The following is a 22,686-nucleotide window of genomic DNA, read 5'->3' as shown; positions in this document are numbered from 1 at the left end:
AACAAGTAGAGGCGCTGATGGGTTTTGTTGAAACGCATGAAAAGTTAGATAAAAAGACCAAGTCGGCGTGGAGACAGAAAGCCATACAATATAAACACTACTTCTTCCGGATTGTATCCAGTTCTGGATGTTAGAGGCGGAGAATTAGTAATAGAAACGCTCCCGGCATATACTCCAAGGGGCGATATATGTTCAGATAATGCTCAACACCCGCATACGTCATTTAATGCACCACCCATATCCCTCACTCCTTTTAAGTCTTGTGAGCCTTTTCTCGCTCGAGCTGCTCGCAAGAACTCATCTCAGTCTGTTAACAGGCCTTCTTCCCCGCCTACAGCTTGTCAGATGACGAAAGCAGGCCCTGAGGAGCATGCGTTGCACGCCCAGGACCCTGGAGTAAGACCGCCCTCTAGGGGCTGTTCTTCTGTATCTTCAGAAGACACACAACCAGCAACAGGTTTAATTCATGTTGATCTTAATCAAACAGGAACTAGATCACCAGCAGTATCGACTAATGTCAAGTTTAATAACCCATGTTCATTGGAGCCTGAGGTTAATGTAAAAATGTCACTAAAAGGGATTTGGCAGGAGGACAACGCCACTGATTTGTTAAATGTGCCACTGTTGGATTTCTCCTTACAGGGAGAAACACATGCTGAAGAAGACATGGTTGATAATAATGGGTTATATCATTCTACTGAAGAAGCAGAATTTGCCAGGAGACAGAGAACACCACGCACTCGTGGTGTGGGAAGAAATTTAAAGGATAGCTTTCACAGCATGCATTCAATGACAACTCGTTCTCAAGGTCCCACTAGAGTGCAGATGCCTATATTACAAAATAATGTGGGCACAGAAAACTATGTCCCTTATTCATTTGGAGATGTACAAGCCCTGGTGGACAAATTGCCTAGTATTGCAGCTGGTGGCAGATTGTGGCTTGCCGAACTTGATAATCTAACTAAAGGAACTAAACTGGCTTTGGGTGATTTTAGAGCTGTTCTAGGCTGTTGTGTTCCTGCTTCAACTGCAGATGACATTGAATATGAAGCTCGAACATCCAATATTGGAGATGAAACTTTATTCTCTTCAGTTATCACTCGTTTGGGGAACGCAATTAGAGAACATTTCCCATTATCAACTCCTGCAGCGGTTCCCAAGTTTGACTGGGATCCCTTACAGCATCCAAAGGATTTCATTACTCAAGCTGAAGAGAGTTGGATTAAACACACAGGTGTAAATCCAAAAGGGGATAGTTCTAACTTGGGTGAATTATTCAGGGAAGCAGTCCTGAAAGGTGTGCCTCCTTTGGTGTCACAGCTGATGAAACAGAATCCTGAGATGCCTGGTTGTGAGTATGCCCGCTGGGAAAAACATCTTGTACACCATTTGCATGTTGCTCAGGATGTAGAGAAGAAGAAAAAACAAGAGAAAGAGGATATTCATGATCAATTAATCAAATTGCAATTATTAGATGCTAAACGGCAGGTGAATCAACGTAAACATGAAAAAACTGAACATTTTATGGTTTCAGCAGTTGCATCACCTGGGGCTACATCCCCGATGGTGACACCTCAGTTTAATCCAATGCAAGGGGGAGGGATCCCCCCTCCTGTTTTCTATCCTCCATGTAATTACAGATCTGCGGGTTCTGCGCGTGGATTCGGATGGCGATTTGGTGGACGGCATGGACGGTCAGGTTGGAACCGTGGTCTGAGAGGACGAGGTGGATATGGCGGACCTGGGAGAGCACCTGTCGACATTTGCTTTAACTGTGGACAAATTGGACACTGGGCAAGGGATTGTCAATCCCCACCGGGAGGTGAGATTGTGCCACCAAACCCTAATATGGCCCCGCCTCCGCAAGGTCAGTACCCCCAGGTCGGAGAAAACTTTTATGGACAATTTTGACACATCCCTGAGAATAATTCCAGCAGCGTGAGTTCCGCAGACCCCATGCTGCCAGCGAAGGTTGGAGAAGAACACATGAACTTTTTAGTCGACACTGGAGCTACGTATTCCACTATAATCAATCAGCCATCTGCCTCTGTGCTGTCGACTAAGACTGTGTCACTAATGGGTTTCTCAGGGAAGGAACAGTGTCTGCCGATGACTTTACCACTTCCGGTGAAAGTTGGAAACCAGAAACTGCATCATTCATTCGTATGGTCTCCATCTACACCTGTCAATTTGATGGGAAGAGACTTGTTGGTTAAACTGGGAGCCGCAGTGCTTTATGGACCTCAAGGTTTGACTGTTACCTTTCCAGACGGTTCTTCTCTAGCATGTGGTCACACTTTCCAGGATGGACAATATCTGGTTCGGCCCGTGGGGGAAGAGTTTGCTGACATCTACTGGGGACTCTTAACAGAACCTGCTGAAGCTGGTGTTCTCTCGGTGTTCCAGCTGTGGAAGCCTTGGATTCAAAGCCTAAGTTCCTACCTGACTCCACCTGATCCGCCACACGTCACTCTGTTCTACTACAGAAATCACGCAGATTGGTATGAGGAATCATTTGCTGCAGACCTTGAAGGTAACACATGGACAGTCACATCTAAGAACATATATGTGGCCCCTGAGGGGGTGGCAGCCGCAGTGATGTTAACTCCTGAACAGCAGCAATGGTATATGATGTCAGATGAAGCATTTCCTTATATTTCTCTTTCTCTCCATTCTGAGCAACAGGCCAGTGAATTAGGAGGGATGGTTAAGCGTTCCCTCCAGACCACTGATTGGGCACCGACCAGCGTCCCAGGTTTGCTGTTTTCAAATTCCACTAACTCATATCAGATTGTTTGTGATGTAACTGACAAAGTTCTTTTGAAACATGAGCTTTTGACTCGACACCATGGCAGGGAACGTACCGACCATCATAAAGCAGCAGAGATGTTGGATGCTCTCCCATCACAACTCTGGGCAACCAGTCCCACGGATGTGGGATTAGTTTCATGTGCTCCAGTTTCATTTCAGGTTGCAACTGACTCTCCTATTTGGGTGAATCAGTATCCACATAAACCTCAAGCGGAGGAAGGCATTGCTGATACCATCGCGGGCCTTTTGACAGCTGGAGTTTTAGAACCCTCTGTATCAGCCTGGAACACACCCATTTTGCCGGTGGAAAAGAAACAAACTGGTAAATATTGCATGGCACATGATCTTAGAGCTGTAAATTCTGTTTTGAAGACACCTACAATCCCTGTACCTAACCCATATGTGGCCATTTCCAGTTTGGAGCCCTCTCAGCAGTGGTACACATGTATCGACTTGGCGAACGCATTTTTCTGTCTTCCTTTGGCTGAAGAATGCAGAGACGTTTTTTCATTCACTTATAAAGGTCGCCAGCTGCGTTACACCAGACTGCCACAGGGATTTGCCCTATCACCAGGTATCTTTAATCAGGTTTTAAAAGATGTTTTGCAGACATGTCCTCTGCCGAGAAACACCACCCTTATTCAGTACGTGGACGATCTGCTATTGGCTTCACCAACTGCTGAGATCTGCCTTCAGGCTACAGAACTGGTTCTGAGACACCTCCATGAACATGGGTTTAAGGTCAGTAAGAATAAACTGCAAATTGCCAGAAAACAGGTTTCTTTCCTGGGCCGTGTCATCTCAGCAGGAACAACCAGCATGTCCTCCAGTCATAAACAGAGCATTTTGTCACATCCTAAACCGCTGCGCGTGAAAGACATGCTGTCTTTTCTGGGATTGACTGGTTACAGCCGTAACTATATTCCCGGCTATGCAGACCTGACGCAGCCTTTGAGGGACCTCGTGAAGGCGCAAGGTATGAGAAAACTAAATAATGTTTTGATTTGGACTCAGGAAGCGGAAGAAGCATTTGTTCTGCTTAAACAACGACTTGCATCTGCTGCTGAATTGACTCTTCCAGACTACTCTATCCCATTTTTTCTTGATGTTTCAGATTTGCTTTAAATGGCATCTTGTTTCAGAGAACAACAGGTGAGAGAAAAATTTTGATGTATATATCGGTCATGTTGGATAACGTGGAAAAACGTCACCCCCAATGTACACAATATGCAGCAGCAATAGCCAGAATGATTCAAAAGACTGCACATTTAGTCATGGGACACAGTCTAACCATTTTGACAACTCACAGTGTTGTGGCTTATGTGAATTCACAAAGCTTCACTATGACTGCACTCAGACAACACAGGCTGTCCAAAATTTTGGAAGCACCCAACATCACATTTACACATGAAGGTGTGAACATGGCAGATGGCATGACGGATGGCGAACCTCATCAATGTGAAGAATTGGTTTCCAGGATGGAGAAGGTGAGACCGGATCTAGAGGCTAGTCCTATTGAAGGCCCACAGGTGAGACAGTTGTTCACAGATGGCTGTTGTTTCAGACATGAAAGTGAAGGACTCAGGGCAGCCTATTCTGTTGTTGAACGAATAGGCTCAGGATTTGTAACAAGGAAGGCAGAAAGGTTACAAGGACCTCAGTCAGCGCAGAGAGCAGAGCTAACAGCAGTGATTGAGGCATTAAAGTTGGCAGAACATCAGGAGGTAAATGTATATTCAGATTCAGCATATGCCACAGGTGCAGTTCATGTGGAGTTATGTCAGTGGTTGAGAGCAGGATTTTTGACAGCGGGGGGTAAACCTATAGAACACGAGATAGAAATGAGAGAGCTGGCCGATGCTTTGTTATTACCGGCCAGAATTGCCGTGATAAAGTGCAAAGGTCATGATAACAGTAATTCAGACATTGCATTAGGGAATCAGGCTGCAGATCAGGCTGCCAAAGCAGCCGCTGGATATGCACCTCAGATGATGATGGTGACGGTGGAAGATGAGCTGAGAGAAGAGTTGTGCATGGGTAACATTAAACTGTTGCAGAGCAGAGCAGCTCCGGAGGAGAAGAATATGTGGAGGCTCAGAGGAGCCTCAGAGCAGGAAGGTTGCTGGAGAGGGCCAGATGGCAGACTGGTTTTTCCTCCAGGTTTGAAACAGAAGCTTTTTTCTGAGGCACATGGTGTTGGACATGTGGGTGTCAGACAGATGATGGACAACCTGAACCATTGGTGGCATCCATTTATGTCAGATATGGTCAAACATTTTGTAAAAAGTTGTTCACTGTGTGGGCAATTTAACTCAAAGAAGACTTTGAAACCTTTGCAGGGCAGATTTCCTTTGATCACAGTTCCTGGGAAGGAAGTGATTCTTGATTATACGGACATGGTGACCCCTGCTGGAGGCTTTAAGTATTTGTTGGTGTGTGTGGACGCTTTTACAGGATGGCCAGAGGCCTGGCCTGCTAGAAGAGAGGACAGCAAAACTGTGATAAAATGCCTCATTAACCATTACATTCCCAGGCACGGGTTCCCTGAAAAGATCAGGACTGACAATGGAACCCACTTCAAGAACCAGGACCTGCAACGAGTGGAGTCCAGTTTAAGGCTCACACACAGGTTTGGCACTGTGTATCACCCCCAGTCGCAGGGCAAAGTGGAGAGAATGAACCTGAACTTGAAAAATAAGTTGGCTAAAATCTGTGCGCAAACAAAACTATCATGGGTTGATGCCTTGCCTCTCGCTCTGATGTCAATCAGGTCTTCGGTTAATTCAACCACAGGATTTACTCCTTACGAGCTGGAGACGGGAAGAAGCTTTCCTAGGCCCCAACGTCGACCACCGGGAACTGCAGACGACCTGCAGAGTCTGACAAGTAAGGAGTACTTCTCACAGTTGCAGGCTGTGCTGGAGGCGTACACCAAGATCCGTGGTCATCCCGAGGAAGGAGAAAGTGGAACACCACCTCCGGACGTCGACTGGGTTTGGCTCAAGGTCATCAAAAGAAAGTGGTCAGAGCCGAGGTTCACGGGACCCTTCAAGGTGATCGAGAGAACCTCACATGCAGTGAGGTTGGGAGGAAAAGGTAATACGTGGTTTCATTGGAGCCAGTGTGCACCAGCAGCAGAACCTCAGAGGTCGTTGACGGAGGTTCAGGAGGTTTAAAGGAGCAGATCAGCTGATTGGGCTCAGTCAGCTGTGAATAGAACCAGACTCAGGGTCACAATAACACCCTCTGGTTCTTAACACCACAGGCAGTCTACCTGTGTGTTGAAGATCCTGCCTGCAGATTCATCACGTTGTATTGAGTGGCTGTGGGACGCCACCCTTCTTCTACGAACGTCTGAAAGAAAGAAGTTGATGTCATTGTGAAACAAAAAATAACAAAAAAAAAACGTAAACCTTGTAATCATTTATGTGGTTTTATATGCTTTTTATCTTTCTAGCTTTAAATATAACAGATGTTTTGATCTACTTTTTACAATATTTTTTGATTTTATATTTCTATAATATTTGACTTGTTTGGACTGGTACACAGTCATTAGGTTACATTTGCCGGTGAAGGACCTTTGTGGTAAGCTGGTAATAGTTTTAGGATTTGTTTGATCTTACAAGAGGGTTGTTTTTGTTTCATTTTTTGTCATAACCTTCGTTTTCAGGTGTGGGGGCCAGTGTACCCTTGGTCTATAGATTCTATTTTTATATATTTTTTAGGATATTCCGGTTTTTGTATGAAGTTAAACATGGGGCAGAAATTGGGTACTGGATTGGTTCAGCGGCAGCTGACGTTGGGTTTATGGGTTTTACTTCTTATGTTGTGCAAAACAACATAAACGGCCTTATGTTGTTTTCAGCATTGTTATTCGAGGAGCAGGTGCTGCTGATCCTATTAGGCGTCAGGAGCGGGCCATTCAGGATACAGATGATTGTCTGACTCAACATCGTGGTATTGAACTGCATTACACTTTGGGTACAAGGGTTGTATTTGAATTCGATTTATGCTCAGTGGTAGATTGTGGTAGTGACCCATCAATCTGGCAGGAATCTGATGTTTATGCTTGTGTATTGCCGAAGGGGGTTCCTGACTCCCCCATACCTTGGTGCTACCGCTGGATTTATATGAGGTGGCACACCGGAAATGAGGCTGTTCCAGTGCGCCATGGCATTGTCCCTTACCAAAGGCCATCATCAGGTAGTACAAGGTGTTAATCCCATTATCCTGACCATTTCAGGGTTGAACATTAATCCTTATTTTGGGGCATACACTGGGGTTTATTCTGCATATAGTAGTGGAGTTACTAAGCCCAAACCTTGTAGTATTAGTCCGTCAGGCTTTTATCTTGTCCTTGGAACAGGGGCATGGGATAACGGTCCTGTTGGTTTGATTAAACTTTCTCTACATAATGCGACTACTTCTGGAGTACAGATTCTTTCACCACAAGTGGGGAAAGCCTTGTCCTCTTCAGGGGGACTTCATGTAGATTATAATAAATTGACCACTGGTAACATTCTTAAGAGTTCTACAGGGGATAGGAGACGTAATTTGTGGGTTTCTTGGATGGCTCAGACTGCCAGACAATATACGGATGAGAGCTGTGTAGCATGTGCCGCAGCTAGGCCAATTTTAACAACAGAACCAGCACCTTTGTTTCCTTTTGACGATCCTACAGGATATGATTGCATTTTAGAGTTGACAAAAGGCCGCTCGGTGGGGTGTGAGTTCTATCATGATCTTTTCCCACCTATAAACAACGACACTATCCCTGGGCCGTTTACTCCGGGTAATCACATTAAGCAGTATGTGTGCTTTAATTTCACAGGGGAAGGGACAGAGGCTTTATCAACGTTAGTTGTGATTCCATCGGAGTGGTGTCAATTTTATTTTCATTTTCAAGGCATAGGTTCATGGGCGAGAGCTGGTTTGTATTATTATTGTGGCGGAAAACAGTTGTTTGTCCGGATCCCTTTTGACTCTGTGGGTGTGTGTGCCATGGTAAGGTTGGTGGCACCACTGTTGTTAATGGGACCGGGTTTAAATCAGGAACACTTGTTACATAGAATTAAGCGTAGTTCTGATTTTGATTTGGCACGTAATTCTCCTACATACATAGATTCGATCGGGGTCCCCAGGGGGGTTCCCGACAGGTATAAGTTGGTAGACCAGGTTGCAGCAGGTTTTGAATCCATATTCCTTTGGATTACTCCTAATAAGAATGTTGATAGAATTAATTACATACATTACAATGTGTTACGTTTGTCTAATCTGACTAGAGATGCAGTTGAGGGGCTAGCTGAACAATTAGCTCCTACCTCTCTTATGGCTGTTCAGAATAGGATGGCACTGGATATGCTTTTGGCGGAAAAAGGGGGTGTTTGCGCCATGTTTGGAGATATGTGTTGTACGTTTATTCCTAATAATACAGCACCGGATGGGTTGGTGACTAAAGCTTTAGAAGGTTTGAGGACTCTGAGTAAAACAATGCATGAACAATCAGGAATAGATAATCCTTTGGATAAATGGCTGACACAGGCTCTGGGTAAATGGAAGAACTTAATTATTTCTATGATGCTTTCTCTGTCAGTGTTTTTGGCAATTTTGGTTACGTGCGGCTGCTGCTGTGTCCCCTGTTTGAGAACTCTCGCTGTTCGCTTTATTGTCACTACTCTTGAAAAGGGCACAGTTTCCTCGTCTTCTCCCAATAATCAGATGTTACAGGTGGGGACAGAACCTTCTCTACAGGATGTGAGATTGGAGTTGGTTCAGTATCATGGGGTGATATAATGAGATTTTTCCGGTATTATCCTGTTTGATTTTCTGTTGTTCTATGCAGATATATTGTTTTGCATGTGTTTGATTTTGTGATACTGCCTTATTAGTTACTGCAGTATGGTTTTTACATTTTTATGCTGATTATGAGTTACTCATTTAATTTCTTCTGATTTATTTCACTGTGTTGATTTTGATGTGTTTGACTTGCTAAGGTTAATTTTTGCATGCTTTGTTTCTGATGTTTGCTCCAGTATGTTTATCAGATTCACAGGGGTGTTTTTTCTGTGTCTCATATTTTTAGTTTATGCTTTTATATTTAGTACCTGCATTTTTGTGTGGACTCTCTTTGTGAGAGTCCAAAAGGGGGATTGTTATGGAAATATAATCATATATATATATATATATATATAATAGTGTAGCTTAAAGTAATACAGGTGTTAACTTTAACCCAGTAACCTAAAGAAATGGATGTGTGTGAAAACAAAGGGTGCATGCAAACTTCAGATAGATACCAGGAGCAGGAAGCACCAAGGCCATATGACAGTCTTGTAAGTGATAACACTGTTAAAATGTTTGCATGAGGGTGTATGTTGTTGCAGTCAAACTCCCAGGAACCAAGCTAGGAGATAGATTATATTCAAAAGTCAAAGGTTAAGAAACAGATGTGTGCAGCAGACTGAATGTCTCATGTAGGTCCAGCCCCGCTTGGACTTTCTGTGTTAAAAGGGGGGGGGGATAACGTGTATGTGTTGAGACAGGCTTCAGACACAGGCAGAGAACTTAAGGTATTCGATGCTGTGATAAACGTGTAAGTGTCTCCCACTTTGGAATTCCAAATTGTAATAAATATATGTTTAACTTTTGTTTTTGCCTCTGAATTCACTGCCTTTTTTCTCTCTGTGCCAAATCTTCGACCGGGTGAGACGAGAAGGGGTGAGGGGCCGTTAGCTTAACGGGCCTCACAGGTGCCTGTCTCGTTACACCTTTCCTTCATCTTCTGTTTAATAATGGTCTTTACTTCCACGGCATCCTACAGCGCCTCCCCGTAACTAAGACAGCGGGTCACGTGACTGAATGAGAAATTTTGCATAGTCTGCTATTTAAGTGAGTTACTTTGTGCTATAAACAACAAATTTGTTTTTTTAATCACTTGTGATATATTTAATTTTGTACATACTATCAAATGAGAAACTATAAGTATGTGGTTTTCTATTTGAACTTTAAGGAAAGATCAGCTCATGGTTACATATTGGTGTCGTTTATATGGATGTGGAAATGAAAATATAGCAAAAAGTGTTATTAAGGAATGTTGGGAATATAATTATTTTAAAGGTAAGGGTTTTGTATGGATAATAAAAGATAAAACAGAAGAATATAAAATTGGAAATACATGGTTTAACTCACCTACACCTATAAGTAATATCCCTATTTGGTTATTTCCAAATGTTGAGATAGATTTTAATATAAGGGAATTAAAAAAAGAGTGGGTAGACAGTAGGAAAGGTCAAATGGCAAATAATTATATTAAAACCAAATATTATAGCTATTTAGATTTATATACAGATGGATCTAAAGATGATAAAGGAAAAGTAGGTATAAGAATATACATTCCAATGATGAAGATAAGTATTGGGAGGAGATTACCTGATCAGATGTCAGTATATACAGCAGAAATGATGGCAATAATTAGGCGCCTATTTATAGGATTACAATGCATAGAGGAAGTAAAACCAAATAGAGTAGTTTGTTATGTTGATTCTTTGGCAGCTCTTTACAGTATCCAAAATATGAAATCAGAAAGAGAAGATTTATTATTAGAAATTCGTCAAACTATATTCAGAATACAAAAACTTTATATAAATGTAACATTCTGTTGGGTTCCAGCCCATGTAGGATTAAATGGAAATGAAAGAGCAGACCAAATAGCTAAAAAATCAATTACAACAAATAATATTAAAAATATACCCGTATGGGAAAGGAGAAGCTAAGACAATAATTAAAAAATAAATCAAGAAAAATGGCAAGATAGATGGAATATGGATAAAAGTGTAAGAAATTATTATAGGGTACAGAAATCTATTAATGCCAAGCGTGTGATTAGAAAAAATCGAAGAGAGGAGACTATGGGTTAAATACTGGGTTAAAAAAAACATTATTTTTATTAAAGAAAAGTGAAACAGATGAATGTATAGATGTAAAGTATGTAAAGTAATAGAAAATGTAGAACATATTTTATTATATTGTAGGAAATATGATGAAGAAAGGATAAGATTAAAACAAAAGACAAGACAAATAGGAAGGGAATGGAATTTGAAAAGATAAATGGGAACAACAGGAGAAGGGATAAAGGAAATACAGAAAGCTGTTACTAAATATCTTAAGAGTATAGGATTATACTATAAGATTGAAAAATATATGGGTATATAGATAGATATGGATGTATGTATGTATGTATGTATGTATGTATGTATGTATGTATATATACATACATACAGTAGATGCTGCTTGGATGCAGACCTTCTCCTGTCGGCTGGTTTTGACGAAGACAAATCCTTTTCACACTCAGAAGATTTTATTTAAAATCCCCAAGTGATAAAAGCCTATGACCAAGGAACCCGGAAGCTTTGCCTTTGACGGTTACGCGCACCACCAGGCGGGCGCCTTCTTCAACTTCTTCAGAAGTTGAACGATTCTAGTTTTCTGTTGCTGTGGTGTGGATAGTGGTTTGGTGTTCCAGAATCTTTCGCTTTTAACTTTAATCTATTTGCTGTCACATCTCTCCGTTTCTAACCCATAAGCAAATTTAAAATGCATTCTCTGTTTCAATTCATCTTTGGGAACTCCTCGTGTTTCACATGGTTTGCTTTTCTTGGCGTGCTAAGAGGTTGTTAGCCTAGCTTTAGCCTCACAGTGGCTTCCTCCCCTAGCCTTTCATCAGCTTCTCCATCTCTAAGTCTCCCCCTCTCTCCTGCTTTCTTTGTCTGGTGTTTACTTATTCCTCTGCCTCCTTTAGTGATGTAATAAATGTAGTGTTTTTGTAGCTTTGGAAGGAAGGGTGTCACAATTGGAGACCTGGCTCCATGCTGTTGAAAAAACAGCAGATGGCTGCTCCTTAGCTAGGGCGGAGCCACAGAGATTAGCTTCACATAGTGGTCCTCTAGTAGCACCCAAGCAGCCAGGTAACCATTGATCACGAAAGCCATTGAAAGGATATGCCATCAAAAAACAGTGAAGTATGAAAATACAGTTTAATCAGGTAAGATTATAAGTTTTCTTATGTCTAACTGTACTCAATTAAATCATTAATAAGCTATATTCAACATATGCAATTAATGATGGGTTGGTGTGAGTTATTGAAATAACTGATATTTACATCTTTTTGCCTGCATTGTTCACCCATCTTTCTAAAAATAAATTGACACAGATTTTCTTGTAGGTGTATATATACTAGGGCTGTCAAAATAACAAGTTAATTTCGATTAATTAATAAAAAAAAATAACGGATTAAAAAAAATAACTAATTAATCTATAGATCAGTGTGGTATAGGGTAGTTCACTGCTATTGTTTTCATCCGGGTTTTTCGCACCCGCGCGCCGGACTGGAAGGCAGAAGGCGAGCACAGTGGCAGACGCAAACAGAGCAAACGACGAGTTCTCAACGTATTTTTCTTCTTTAGATAACGTATCACAAGATTGTTTTAAGAGTAAGTTGATGGTCGATGGTATCAGATTGCCAGATACCGTCCAGATAGCGAGTCTGTGAATGCTGGCCAAACGATTTAGTCCGGCCCAGTGGCCAAATGCATTATCATTATTCAACGGCTGTATCTCCTCGCTGCATCGACCGATCTGCACTAGATTATTTGTCGCGGGCGAGCGCTGCCCAACGCGTTCGTGTGTATCGCCCGGTGGACGGGCGGGGAAAATACATGACAGCTTCTGCGGTGGCTGGCAGCTGGCGGTGCGCAAACCGCCGCGGTGGCCAATAGGCCAGTATGCCGCTTTGGTCTGCAGGGCCGATCGACGCCGCTTGAGGCTTTAATTATTTAAGCAGAACAATGACCAGTGCAAAATTGAGTTGTATTTACCGGAGATGAAGTGTAGACTGCAAATTCTGTCGGGGTATGATGGGTCCCACAGTCGATTGGGATTGTCTGCCTGGGTCCATTTTCATTGAAAATATCCATTTCTTTCGTCTTTCTTCGTACTACGGTAAACAAAAGAAATGTACATCCAACGATTTGGAATGCCTCTGTGTGCAAGCGGGAGTACAACAAGTCGTAGGCATTGTTTACATTTCAAAAATAAACTAACTAAAAGCACGCTCTAATTCACCCGTTTTGTCACGGTGTTTGGCAAAAACAGTCCTGCTTCTGCCTACCGGCGTAACCTGGAAGTAGCGCGGACATCACTTGTGTTGATATTGAGGGGAGTGTTCATTTATTTTCATTGTGTCCCCTACGTTACTGTGTGCCACATATGCCACAACGACACATGTTAAAACGTCTGAAGTAGTGATGTTACGTGATGTGCCGAGGCTTCGAGGCGTGTGTCGAGTAATAGAGGGGGCGTTTCCGCAATGCGCATATCGAGGCTTGCTTCATTTAGGGGAGGAGCCGAAAACGATGACGGCCGAAGCCTCGCTGCCCGGCTGTACCATAGACATAATATAAGAGTAGACGCGTCATTGGGCGGGTTCTGCCTATGCTGCGATGTGTCAGAGCGTCCGCCATCTTAAATGTGGCAAATCTGCAGTTACTCAGTCACTTAAACAGTATCAGAGGGACTTTAATCTCTGAATATACTTTGTATTCGTAGTATTTTTTTTGTAATATTACAAGTTTATTTTTGTATCCCTTTAGCTTCATTCTCCTGAAGTCATTCTTCTACAGAATAAAAATATTTAAAATAATCTAACCTGGCCCTATTACTCCAGAAGTGAAATAATTCTGCAAACTGTGATTATTCTGGAAATGTTCCCCCTTAATTCTCATAATATGATGTTTTTATCATAAAATTATCACTTTTGTGTTTGTTTGTTTATTTTTACTTTATTGACCTAGGACTTTTTTTCTCATATTAATAATTTTACCTCTTTAATACTCCCCCAAAAAGTCTGTTCCTAAAGGTTCACATGTGACACAGTTTTATAAAATAATGAAGACCACAATGTTTAGATTTAACAAATTGATCCTTATATTCATAACACATACACACACAAATATATATATATATGTATATATATATATATATATATATATATATATGTGTGTGTGTGTGTGTGTGTGTGTGTGTGTGTATTTATTGCAGCACAGGAATGAGGCATCTTCTCTGATCCACGTTCACAATAACAGAACTCAACTTTTTTCTGCCACATACAATATGGCGGTGACGTTGACGTGCGAACCTTCGCCCTATGACGCGTCTACGTATATATGTCTGTGGGCTGTACCACATGACTGCTTCGGGAAGTGGTTTAGATTTTGGTGCGGGGTTTGACAGCTTTAGAAACCCCACAGGCTCCATTCAAAATGTGGGTTGTTGTAGGCGAGTTGCGGTCAGTTGAGAGAGTGGATAGAGTTTTGATAGTTTGGATAGCAGAGTTTGGGTAATGGTTATTTAGTTTGAGACAGTTAGTTTGGTGTTTGGAGAGTTTAGGAGAGAGATAGATAGGAGATCATTGCTCTCATCTATCACGCATTGACCGTGTGACACACGCCTTTCACTGACTTCACACGGTCACACGCAACACATGGCATTTCACACGCAAACATGGCATTTTTCACGCATAAAAATCCCAACGCCCATCTGGGCAGCGGACGATAAAAACTCCGCCTTCTGCTGAGATGTTTCAGCTTCTTTCACAGCTTGTGGCCATCAGTAATTCCTGCTGCAGTTCATGTTAACAGAGCAGCAGGAAGAGTGATCAGAGTTATGAATAATTTTAGTCTTAACCAGTGGTGAAAGTGAGCCGGTACGGTCCTGTACTACATACGCAGAGAGCTGCTGCCAGATAAAGCCTTTATTCAGAACCAGTGATGGCTGCACTCTGGATCATAAAACAGTTCTGCTCACCAGATGCAGTTTAAAACGCTACTTCTGTTTATAAGTTGTTTTTATTAATTCTGCATTTTTTAACTACATGCACCGTATTTCTGTGCCTCAGCGCTTGCTCCTCTCCCCCCTCCTTTCCCACGAACCCAGGGGCTTTTATCACCGTTCACCATTCAAAACGTGAATCACTACGTTTAATGTTCTCACACCCGTAGCAAAGTGTGCCAATTAAAGTCACTAGGAGAGTTATGGCTGTGTTTCATAATCTTTTGTTTTAAACAAAACAGAACTGTGGCGCTTCGGTGCGCTGCTGCCTTGCGCTTTAATTCAGGTGCGCAAAATTACGTTACTTGTAATTTGGGTGCGCACTTTTAAGAGTCATTTTAAAGAACTTGTAACATCAGGAGGTTGATCTCAGACCGGTCAGCTCCTATGATCACTGTATAGGAGCCCTTTACAGTTTTTATTTATGCATTTCCCCCCTGTTTATCCCTCGCACGCAGCGCACCATCGGGTAAAATCCTCCCACCTCACCGCCCAGAGCGCACTGAGGAGAGCAATAGAGATTTGTCTGGTCGACTGAGATGAAAAACCTGTTGCTGTGAAAGGTTATATAGGTTATAAACTGTTACTGTCTAGAATTGCATTGAGCTGAAAAGAGAGGAGACATCAACAGCTGGATCGTGCACTTATTTATTTATGCACCCCGGTATCATCTGTGCGTGTCTTTTCAAAGGCTGGAGAAGTATTATCAAAAAAGAAATCATTTGAAACCAAAAACTGTGGAGAAATTGTTTCTTAATAAAAATGCATGAAATCATCCAAGTTACACAAGCATTAGCCTATTCACTACCCCTTCCCTTGTTCCACAAGCACTTTCATTGTCCTCTGCCTGATTAAGCCCATGCCATTTTTCTAGAGTCACAGAAAAACATTACACAACATGCCATATCACATGTCACTACTATTTTGGGAACAATTACACACAGAGAATACATTCAAACAATATTTTATTATACACATGTGTATACAAAATTTATGTAGACAAATGATTTCGTCCTACACCTTTAGTGAAGTCATTCCCAAGAGCCATAATAGACAAAAATTCAATGCATCACACGTGTTAAGATACAGCTGGCTGTGATTTTACACCTGGCCAGTAGGTGGTGTCGTGTGCACATGAAGCATCAAGAAATGAACCCTTTCTCGAACCAGTTGGCTCAAGTGGTTCAATGCCTCATGAGGCTTCATCTCACCATCACTAGTCTGAAGGCTTGAAATGTGAATAAAAGAGTTTTTGAACTTTAATGTATCTAATGCTGATTATTCATTGAATCATTTAAATATTTAAAATACTTTCACAGCAAAAATTATATGCGATTAATTACAGAGTATGTAATTACATTATTTTTTTAAGTGATTGACAGCATATATATATATATATATATATATATATATATATATATATATATTAAAGATCAGAGGGAAAGGACCCAGAATTCAGCCAGACCAACAGAGGTTTCTTTTAAAAGAAGCTTTTTAATCACAAAATCAAAAGAACAGGGGACAAATCCAAACAGGCTGTCAAAAACAAACCAACATACAGAATTTGCAGGAGGAGACTCACCCATACTCAACAGGACAACCTGGCACTGATGTCTGGTCTCAGCAGTTTATATGGAGGTCGAATCAGGTGAAACCGGTGAGAGGTGATTGCAGCAGGGGTGGAGTTAGGCAGGTGTGCAGAGTAAGTAATTAGACCAAAATAAACCAAAAACAAAACAAGAACAGATAAAAAAAAAACAAAAAAAAAAAACTAAGAAACTTCTGAAGACATAACAGAATAAACTACAACAGTAAACACTAATCTAAACAAGAAACCAGACAAGACAGAACTCAAAACAGCCAGATAATAAAAGACAGGAGAGAGAAAGAAAGACTAAAATCTAACATAAACCAAAACAGAACTCAGAATATTATATATATATATATATATATATATATATATATATATGTATATATATATATATATATATATATATATATATATATATATATATATATATATATATATATGTATATATATATATATATATATATATATATATATATATATATATATATATATATATATACAGGACTGTCTCAGAAAATTAGAAAATTGTGAAAAAGTTCTTTATTTTCTGTAATGCAATTAAAAAACATGAAATGTCATACATTCTGGATTCATTACAAATCAACTGAAATATCGCAAGCCTTTTATTGTTTTAATATCGCTGATGATGGCGTACAGTTGAAGAAAACTCAAAAATCCTATCTCAAAATATTAGAATATTTCCTCAGACCAAGTAAAAAAAAATAATTATAACAGCAAAACAAAATCAAACATTTGAAAATGTCCATTAATGCACTCAGTACTTGGTTGGGCATCCTTTTGCACAGATTACTGCATCAATGCGGCGTGGCATGGAGGCAATCAGCCTGTGGCATTGCTGAGGTGTTATGGATGCCCAGGATGCTTCAATAGCGGCCTTTAGCTCATTTGCATTTTTGGGTCTGGTGTCTTTCAGCTTCTTCTTCACAATACCCCACAAATTCTCTATTGGGTTCAGGTCAGGGGAATTGGCAGGCCAATCAAGGACAGTAATGCCATGGTCAGTACACCAGTTACTGTGAGAATCCTATGTCGTCTCTAAACCACTACCATATTTGTGATTTAGTTTACTGAACCAAGCTGAGTGTTTTTCAAGGCTCAGGAAACCCTGCAGTGTTTCGAGTTAATTAGACGATTCAAGTGATTAGTTGAATAGCCTACTAGTATACTTTTTCACGATATTCTAATATTTTGAGATAGGATATTTGGGTTTCTTAAGCTGTAAGCCATAATCAGTGATATTAAAACAATAAAAGGCTTGCGATATTTCAGTTGATTTGTAATGAATCCAGAATGTATGACATTTCATGTTTTTTAATTGCATTACAGAAAATAAAGAACTTTATAACAATATTCTAATTTTCTGAGACAGTCCTGTGTATATATATATATATATATATATATATATATATATATATATATATATATATATATATATATACATATATATATATATATATATTACCAAATGATACAATTATCAGATAGCATGAGCTTAATTCCCACTCTTATGCTGATGACACTCTGCTATATTTATCAATATATTCTGATGAGTCTTGTCACCTGTGACTGCACTTATTTTTACCTGCCTCCCACAGCCATTCCCTGCCAGATTGTCTTGTTTACACTGCCTGCATGCTGCTCGTGTGCTCAGCCTGCCAAGACTTTGTGGTCCTGTGTGTGACCTGCCCTCACTAATGGGTGATTCCAGTGACTGTGTGCTTGTCGTTTTACTCTGTGTTCCGGTGTGGTTCTGCTGCTCGCTCTGCCTGCTCTGGTGAGCCATCGGCCTGCTTATTCTGGTCAAAACCTGAACTGTTTTCTTGTTAAGTGGATTTTGCCTTTGGACTGTTCCTGCCATCTATCTGTACATTGAGTTCATCCACTTCCAGCCTGTTCTGTCAACCACCAGTTGCTCCAGTCATCATCTACCTGGTGTTGTTTGTAATTCACTCAATTTTTTTACAATAAACTTTTAAAACGCATCAACATGTTGGCTGAATTATTGGGTTCTTTACTGGTTCTGCATTATAGTAACGTTGTATTTTTATTTTATAACTTTACCTCTGGTTGTCATGGTGCAGCTTTGCCTGCTGCACCATGGACATTTCAGGGCACTCTCTGCCTCCCATACTGCTCCAGATCCCATGCTCCACTATCACCTACACCTGTCAGTCACTGATCAGCCAGCACTCAGCACACCTGTTGGCCTCCCTATTTAAGTTCCCTGCATTCAGTCCTTCCCTGTCGGTTCCTACTGTTTACTCCTGTGCTTCTGCTCATTGCGGCTCACCTCATCCTGTTCTCGTCCAGCCCAAGTTCTCGTCATTTCCGCCTGCCTGCTGTGGTTCTGGTCCTGCTCTCTCTCCGGTCCTGCAATTATTCACCCAGGCAGGCCGTTAATCCTGCTGTGTGTCTGATTCCCAAGTCTCCACTCTGCCGTGTTGCTGGTCTAGCTGTTGGTTCCCAAGTCTCCACTCTGCTGTGCTGTTGGTCTTGCTACCTCCGTGCTCCGGCTCCGTCCTGCTTCTCTGTCCAGCCATCGGCATCCTCTGACTCCGGCAATGTTCTGCATCTCTGGTCTCCTGCTTCCACTAATCAATAAACTCACTATCTACTACTCTCTGGTTGTGGTGTGTTCGGGTTCAGTCTACAAAACATGACACTGGTTCCCTCTGAATCCAAAGTCTGTTTCCCTTACCAGTAAGGATGGACCAGTAAGGATGAATAAGTTCTCTTGTTCAATGTCAACATTTACTCTACTCGTGATGCCCATGACAGATGCTTCAAATTCCGAGAATCAAACTGTCAGGGTTTTGCTTGTTTCCAATCTGCCTTCCACAAGATCAGAAATGAAGATGATCCTGAAGTATAATATTTTTGAAATTGTAGATATGTAGATGGATGCACTCTCATATTAGCCTGATGCTTATGTGTTAACGTTATAAGGTGACATTTGGAATGTCTTTGTTCTCTTGCAGTTAAAGCTGAACCCGCAGCAGCACTAGGATGGGGTTCAGGGATTGTTCAGGTTTTTTTATTTCCACAACCACGTAAATGGCAACAGTGTGTGAGCTTGAGTTGATCTAATCTTAAATCTAAAGGCACTTCTCCAACTTCTACCTGCATTGCTTTGGTGGTCATGATCTTATTGCACCAGTACAAATCCTTAGAGCTTTATTGATGACTCTTTCTATTTTCATTAAATATATTTTAGCTTTTGCCTCTTTTACATAACATCCATCATTTATTGTTTATCTCATTAGGGCCTTATAAATATGTATCAGTGATTGTTTACTTGCTCCCCAATCTTTTCTTACTACTGCTTTTATCAGATTTCTTATTTTCTCATATTTTGATTCACATTTTTCAATATGTGTTTTCCATGTTCCTTTTTGGTCTTGCAATATACCCAGATATTTAAATTGACTTACTGTCTCCATTCTATGACCATATAATTTCAGACTCTGTTCATCTATCCTTTTCTTCTTTATACATATCTTATGGCAAGATTTACGTGGAGAGAGCTTAAACCCGCAGTAATATGACCATTGTTAGATTTTCTTATTGCGTCCTTGATTGTATTCCTTACAGTTATGGGATCTCATCCTCTTGTCCAAATGGCCCCATCATCAGGATATAAATCTGACCCAATCCTTCCAATTTAAATTTATAAAAATATTGTCATATTATTATATAATGCTGAACTAATCAAGAATCAAGAATTTGTCACTGCATGCTACCGTGGCAATATTTCTCTTTGGCTACTTCGGTCCACATTACAGTTCAAATTACAGTTTATTTGTTTTGGCTTTGAGGCTTCTGAAGCATTTACCTGATGGGAGAGGGGCAAACAGCGTATTGCCTGGGTGGGTGGGATCAGTGGCGATGCGTCTGGCACTTCTTTTGACTGGTTCTGCATAAATTCAGTCTAGATCCTGCAGTCAGCATCCCACAATCCCCTGTGCTGTTCTCACCACAGGAACCTAATGCTGTCCACATGCTCCACCACCTCCCTCTGTGTTCAGTGTTCAGTCCTCCTGGACTTCCTGTAGGCTATTATTACCTCCTTGGTCTTACTGGTGTTAAGGATCAGGTTGTTCCTGGAGCACCACTGTTTGAGATTAGACTTAGACTACTTTATTGTCATTTTTGTATGTACAAAGTGCATACAGAACGAAATTTCATTGCATACAGCTTACGACAGTGAAATGGGATTTCAGGTGGAATAACACAGCATTACATTACAATATAAAGTGCAGCAGTGATCAGATGTAACAGTGCAGGAGAAAAATCAGTGTGCAGGAGCAGTGTGCAGAGAATTGTTCAATAATTGTTTATGTGCAACAATAATGGTGCAAAAAGGCATTTGTGCTGGTGAAGATTCTCAGTCATCCAGGTCATGGTCATTCCAAAAAAAGGTAAAAAACAAAGCAACTGGACTTGTTTTCCGTAGCTGAAGACGTTTCGCTTCCTCTCCCAGAAGCTTTCTCAGTTCAAAAAGTCTGGAGTAATGATGAGTAACAAGCTTTATACCATTACCAAACAAAGGCCTGTAATGGCTTAGATAACATGCAAATTCAATCGAAACAGGTCCACCCCTTAGTAATGGGCGGTCGTTGAAGCCATTAAGCCAGCAGAATGGACCGAAACTGGTCCACTCCTCTGTAACGAGGAGTCGTTAGAGTTGTTATTGGCTTGGCTTAAAGGAACAATGTTTTGATCACCTGAATGAGGGTGAGAGTTAAGTTGACGATTGGCTGGAATTAATCCTATAGCTGTGTTGTAAGTTTTTGAGAGTTGGAACCTAAGGCCTCCTCCTCTGTTTAAGGTTGGTCTTTCTCTCTTGACGTAGATGGCTTCCTTCACACCCCTTTCAAACCATCTGTCTTCTTTGTCCAAAATGTGAACATTTTGGTCCTCAAAAGAGTGTCCTTTGTCCTTTAGGTGTAAGTGGACAGCAGAGTCTTGACCTGAGGAGGTAGCTCTCCTGTGTTGAGCCATGCGTCTGTGGAGAGGTTGTTTGGTTTCTCCAATATAAAGATCAGAACATTCCTCACTGCACTGAACTGCATACACCACTCCGCTCATCTTTGGTTTGGGGGTTTTGTCCTTGGGATGCACCAGCCTCTGTCTGAGGGTCCTGTTTGGTTTGAAATGTACTGGGATTTTGTGTTTGGAGAATATCCTCTCTAGTTTTTCAGAGACTCCAGCAACATATGGGATGACGATGTTTTTGCGTTTATTCTTCTCACCATTATGTTCTGCAGTGGGTCTTTTGGATTTTCTTGCTGATTTGACAAAAGCCCAGTTAGGGTACCCACAGGTTTGGAGGGCATCTTTGATGTGTTTCTGTTCCTTGTGCTTCCCTTCTGTTTTAGTCGGGACATGCTCGGCCCGGTGTTGTAAGGTTCTGATGACAGAAAGTTTGTGCTCCAGTGGGTGGTGTGAGTCAAAAAGAAGATATTGGTCTGTGTGGGTGGGTTTCCTATACACTTCAATGTTGAGGTTTCCATCTCCTTCCAAATTCACCAAACAGTTGAGAAAAGGTAGCTTGTTGTCATTGGCATCCTCTCGAGTAAACTTGATGTTGTTGTCCACCGAGTTGATGTGTCTTGTGAACGCTTCCACTTCTTTTAGCTGGATTTTGACAAAAGTGTCATCCACATATCTAAACCAGTGGCTTGGTGGTGTTCATCTGAAGGTTCCCAAAGCTCTCTTTTCCATTTCTTCCATGTAAAGATTGGCTACAATAGGTGACACTGGAGATCCCATGGCACAACCATGCTTCTGTCTGTAAAAATGATCGCTGAACTTGAAATAAGTTGTAGAAAGACAAAGGTCCAGTAGGGTACAGATCTGGTCCGGAGTGAAATTAGTTCTGTTATTAAGGTCACTATCTTGTTGAAGACGTTTCCTAACTGTTTCTACTGCCTCTGATGTAGGTATGCAAGTGAAAAGTGAAGTGACATCGAAAGACACCAGAGTTTCCCCTGGTGCCATCTTTAAATGTTTGACTTTGTTAGCAAAGTCCTTGGAGTTTTCTATGTGGTGTGGTGTGTTCCCCACCAGGGGGGCTAAAATACTAGCAAGCTGTTTAGCAATGTTATATGTTACTGAATTAATGCTGCTGACAATGGGTCTGAGTGGTGTTCCTTCTTTGTGAATTTTTGGGAGTCCATATAAGCATGGAATGTCTTCCCCTGGATATAATCTATAATAAGATGAGCGATTGATTACCTTGTCTTTTTCTAGTTGTTGTAGGTAGTCAGTGATTTTCTTTTTGTAGGAGTTGGTAGGATCCCTTTTCAAAGACTCATATGTGTTGGTGTCACTCAGTAGAGTGTGAATTTTGTCCTGGTAGTCTGAAGTGTTGAGGACCACGG

At 41.2% G+C, this 22,686-nt stretch overlaps 1 protein-coding gene across 1 annotated transcript; it reads left to right on the top strand.

Moving 5' to 3' along the window:
* Positions 1-1,732: 1,732 nt before the first annotated feature.
* Positions 1,733-9,452, top strand: LOC118562249. Its single transcript, XM_036134508.1, has 3 exons — positions 1,733-1,822; positions 3,732-3,787; positions 3,926-9,452. The coding sequence occupies exons 1-3, from the start codon at positions 1,733-1,735 to the stop codon at positions 5,985-5,987; spliced, it is 2,208 nt and encodes a 735-aa protein (XP_035990401.1). The 3' UTR covers positions 5,988-9,452.
* The last annotated feature ends 13,234 nt before the right edge of the window (positions 9,453-22,686 follow it).

The sequence above is a fragment of the Fundulus heteroclitus genome, unplaced genomic scaffold, assembly GCF_011125445.2.
Source record: "Fundulus heteroclitus isolate FHET01 unplaced genomic scaffold, MU-UCD_Fhet_4.1 scaffold_84, whole genome shotgun sequence".
Classification (NCBI taxonomy): domain Eukaryota; kingdom Metazoa; phylum Chordata; class Actinopteri; order Cyprinodontiformes; family Fundulidae; genus Fundulus; species Fundulus heteroclitus.
The sequence above is the reverse complement of the archived record's forward strand: the minus strand, read 5'-3'. Positions and strand labels throughout refer to the sequence as shown.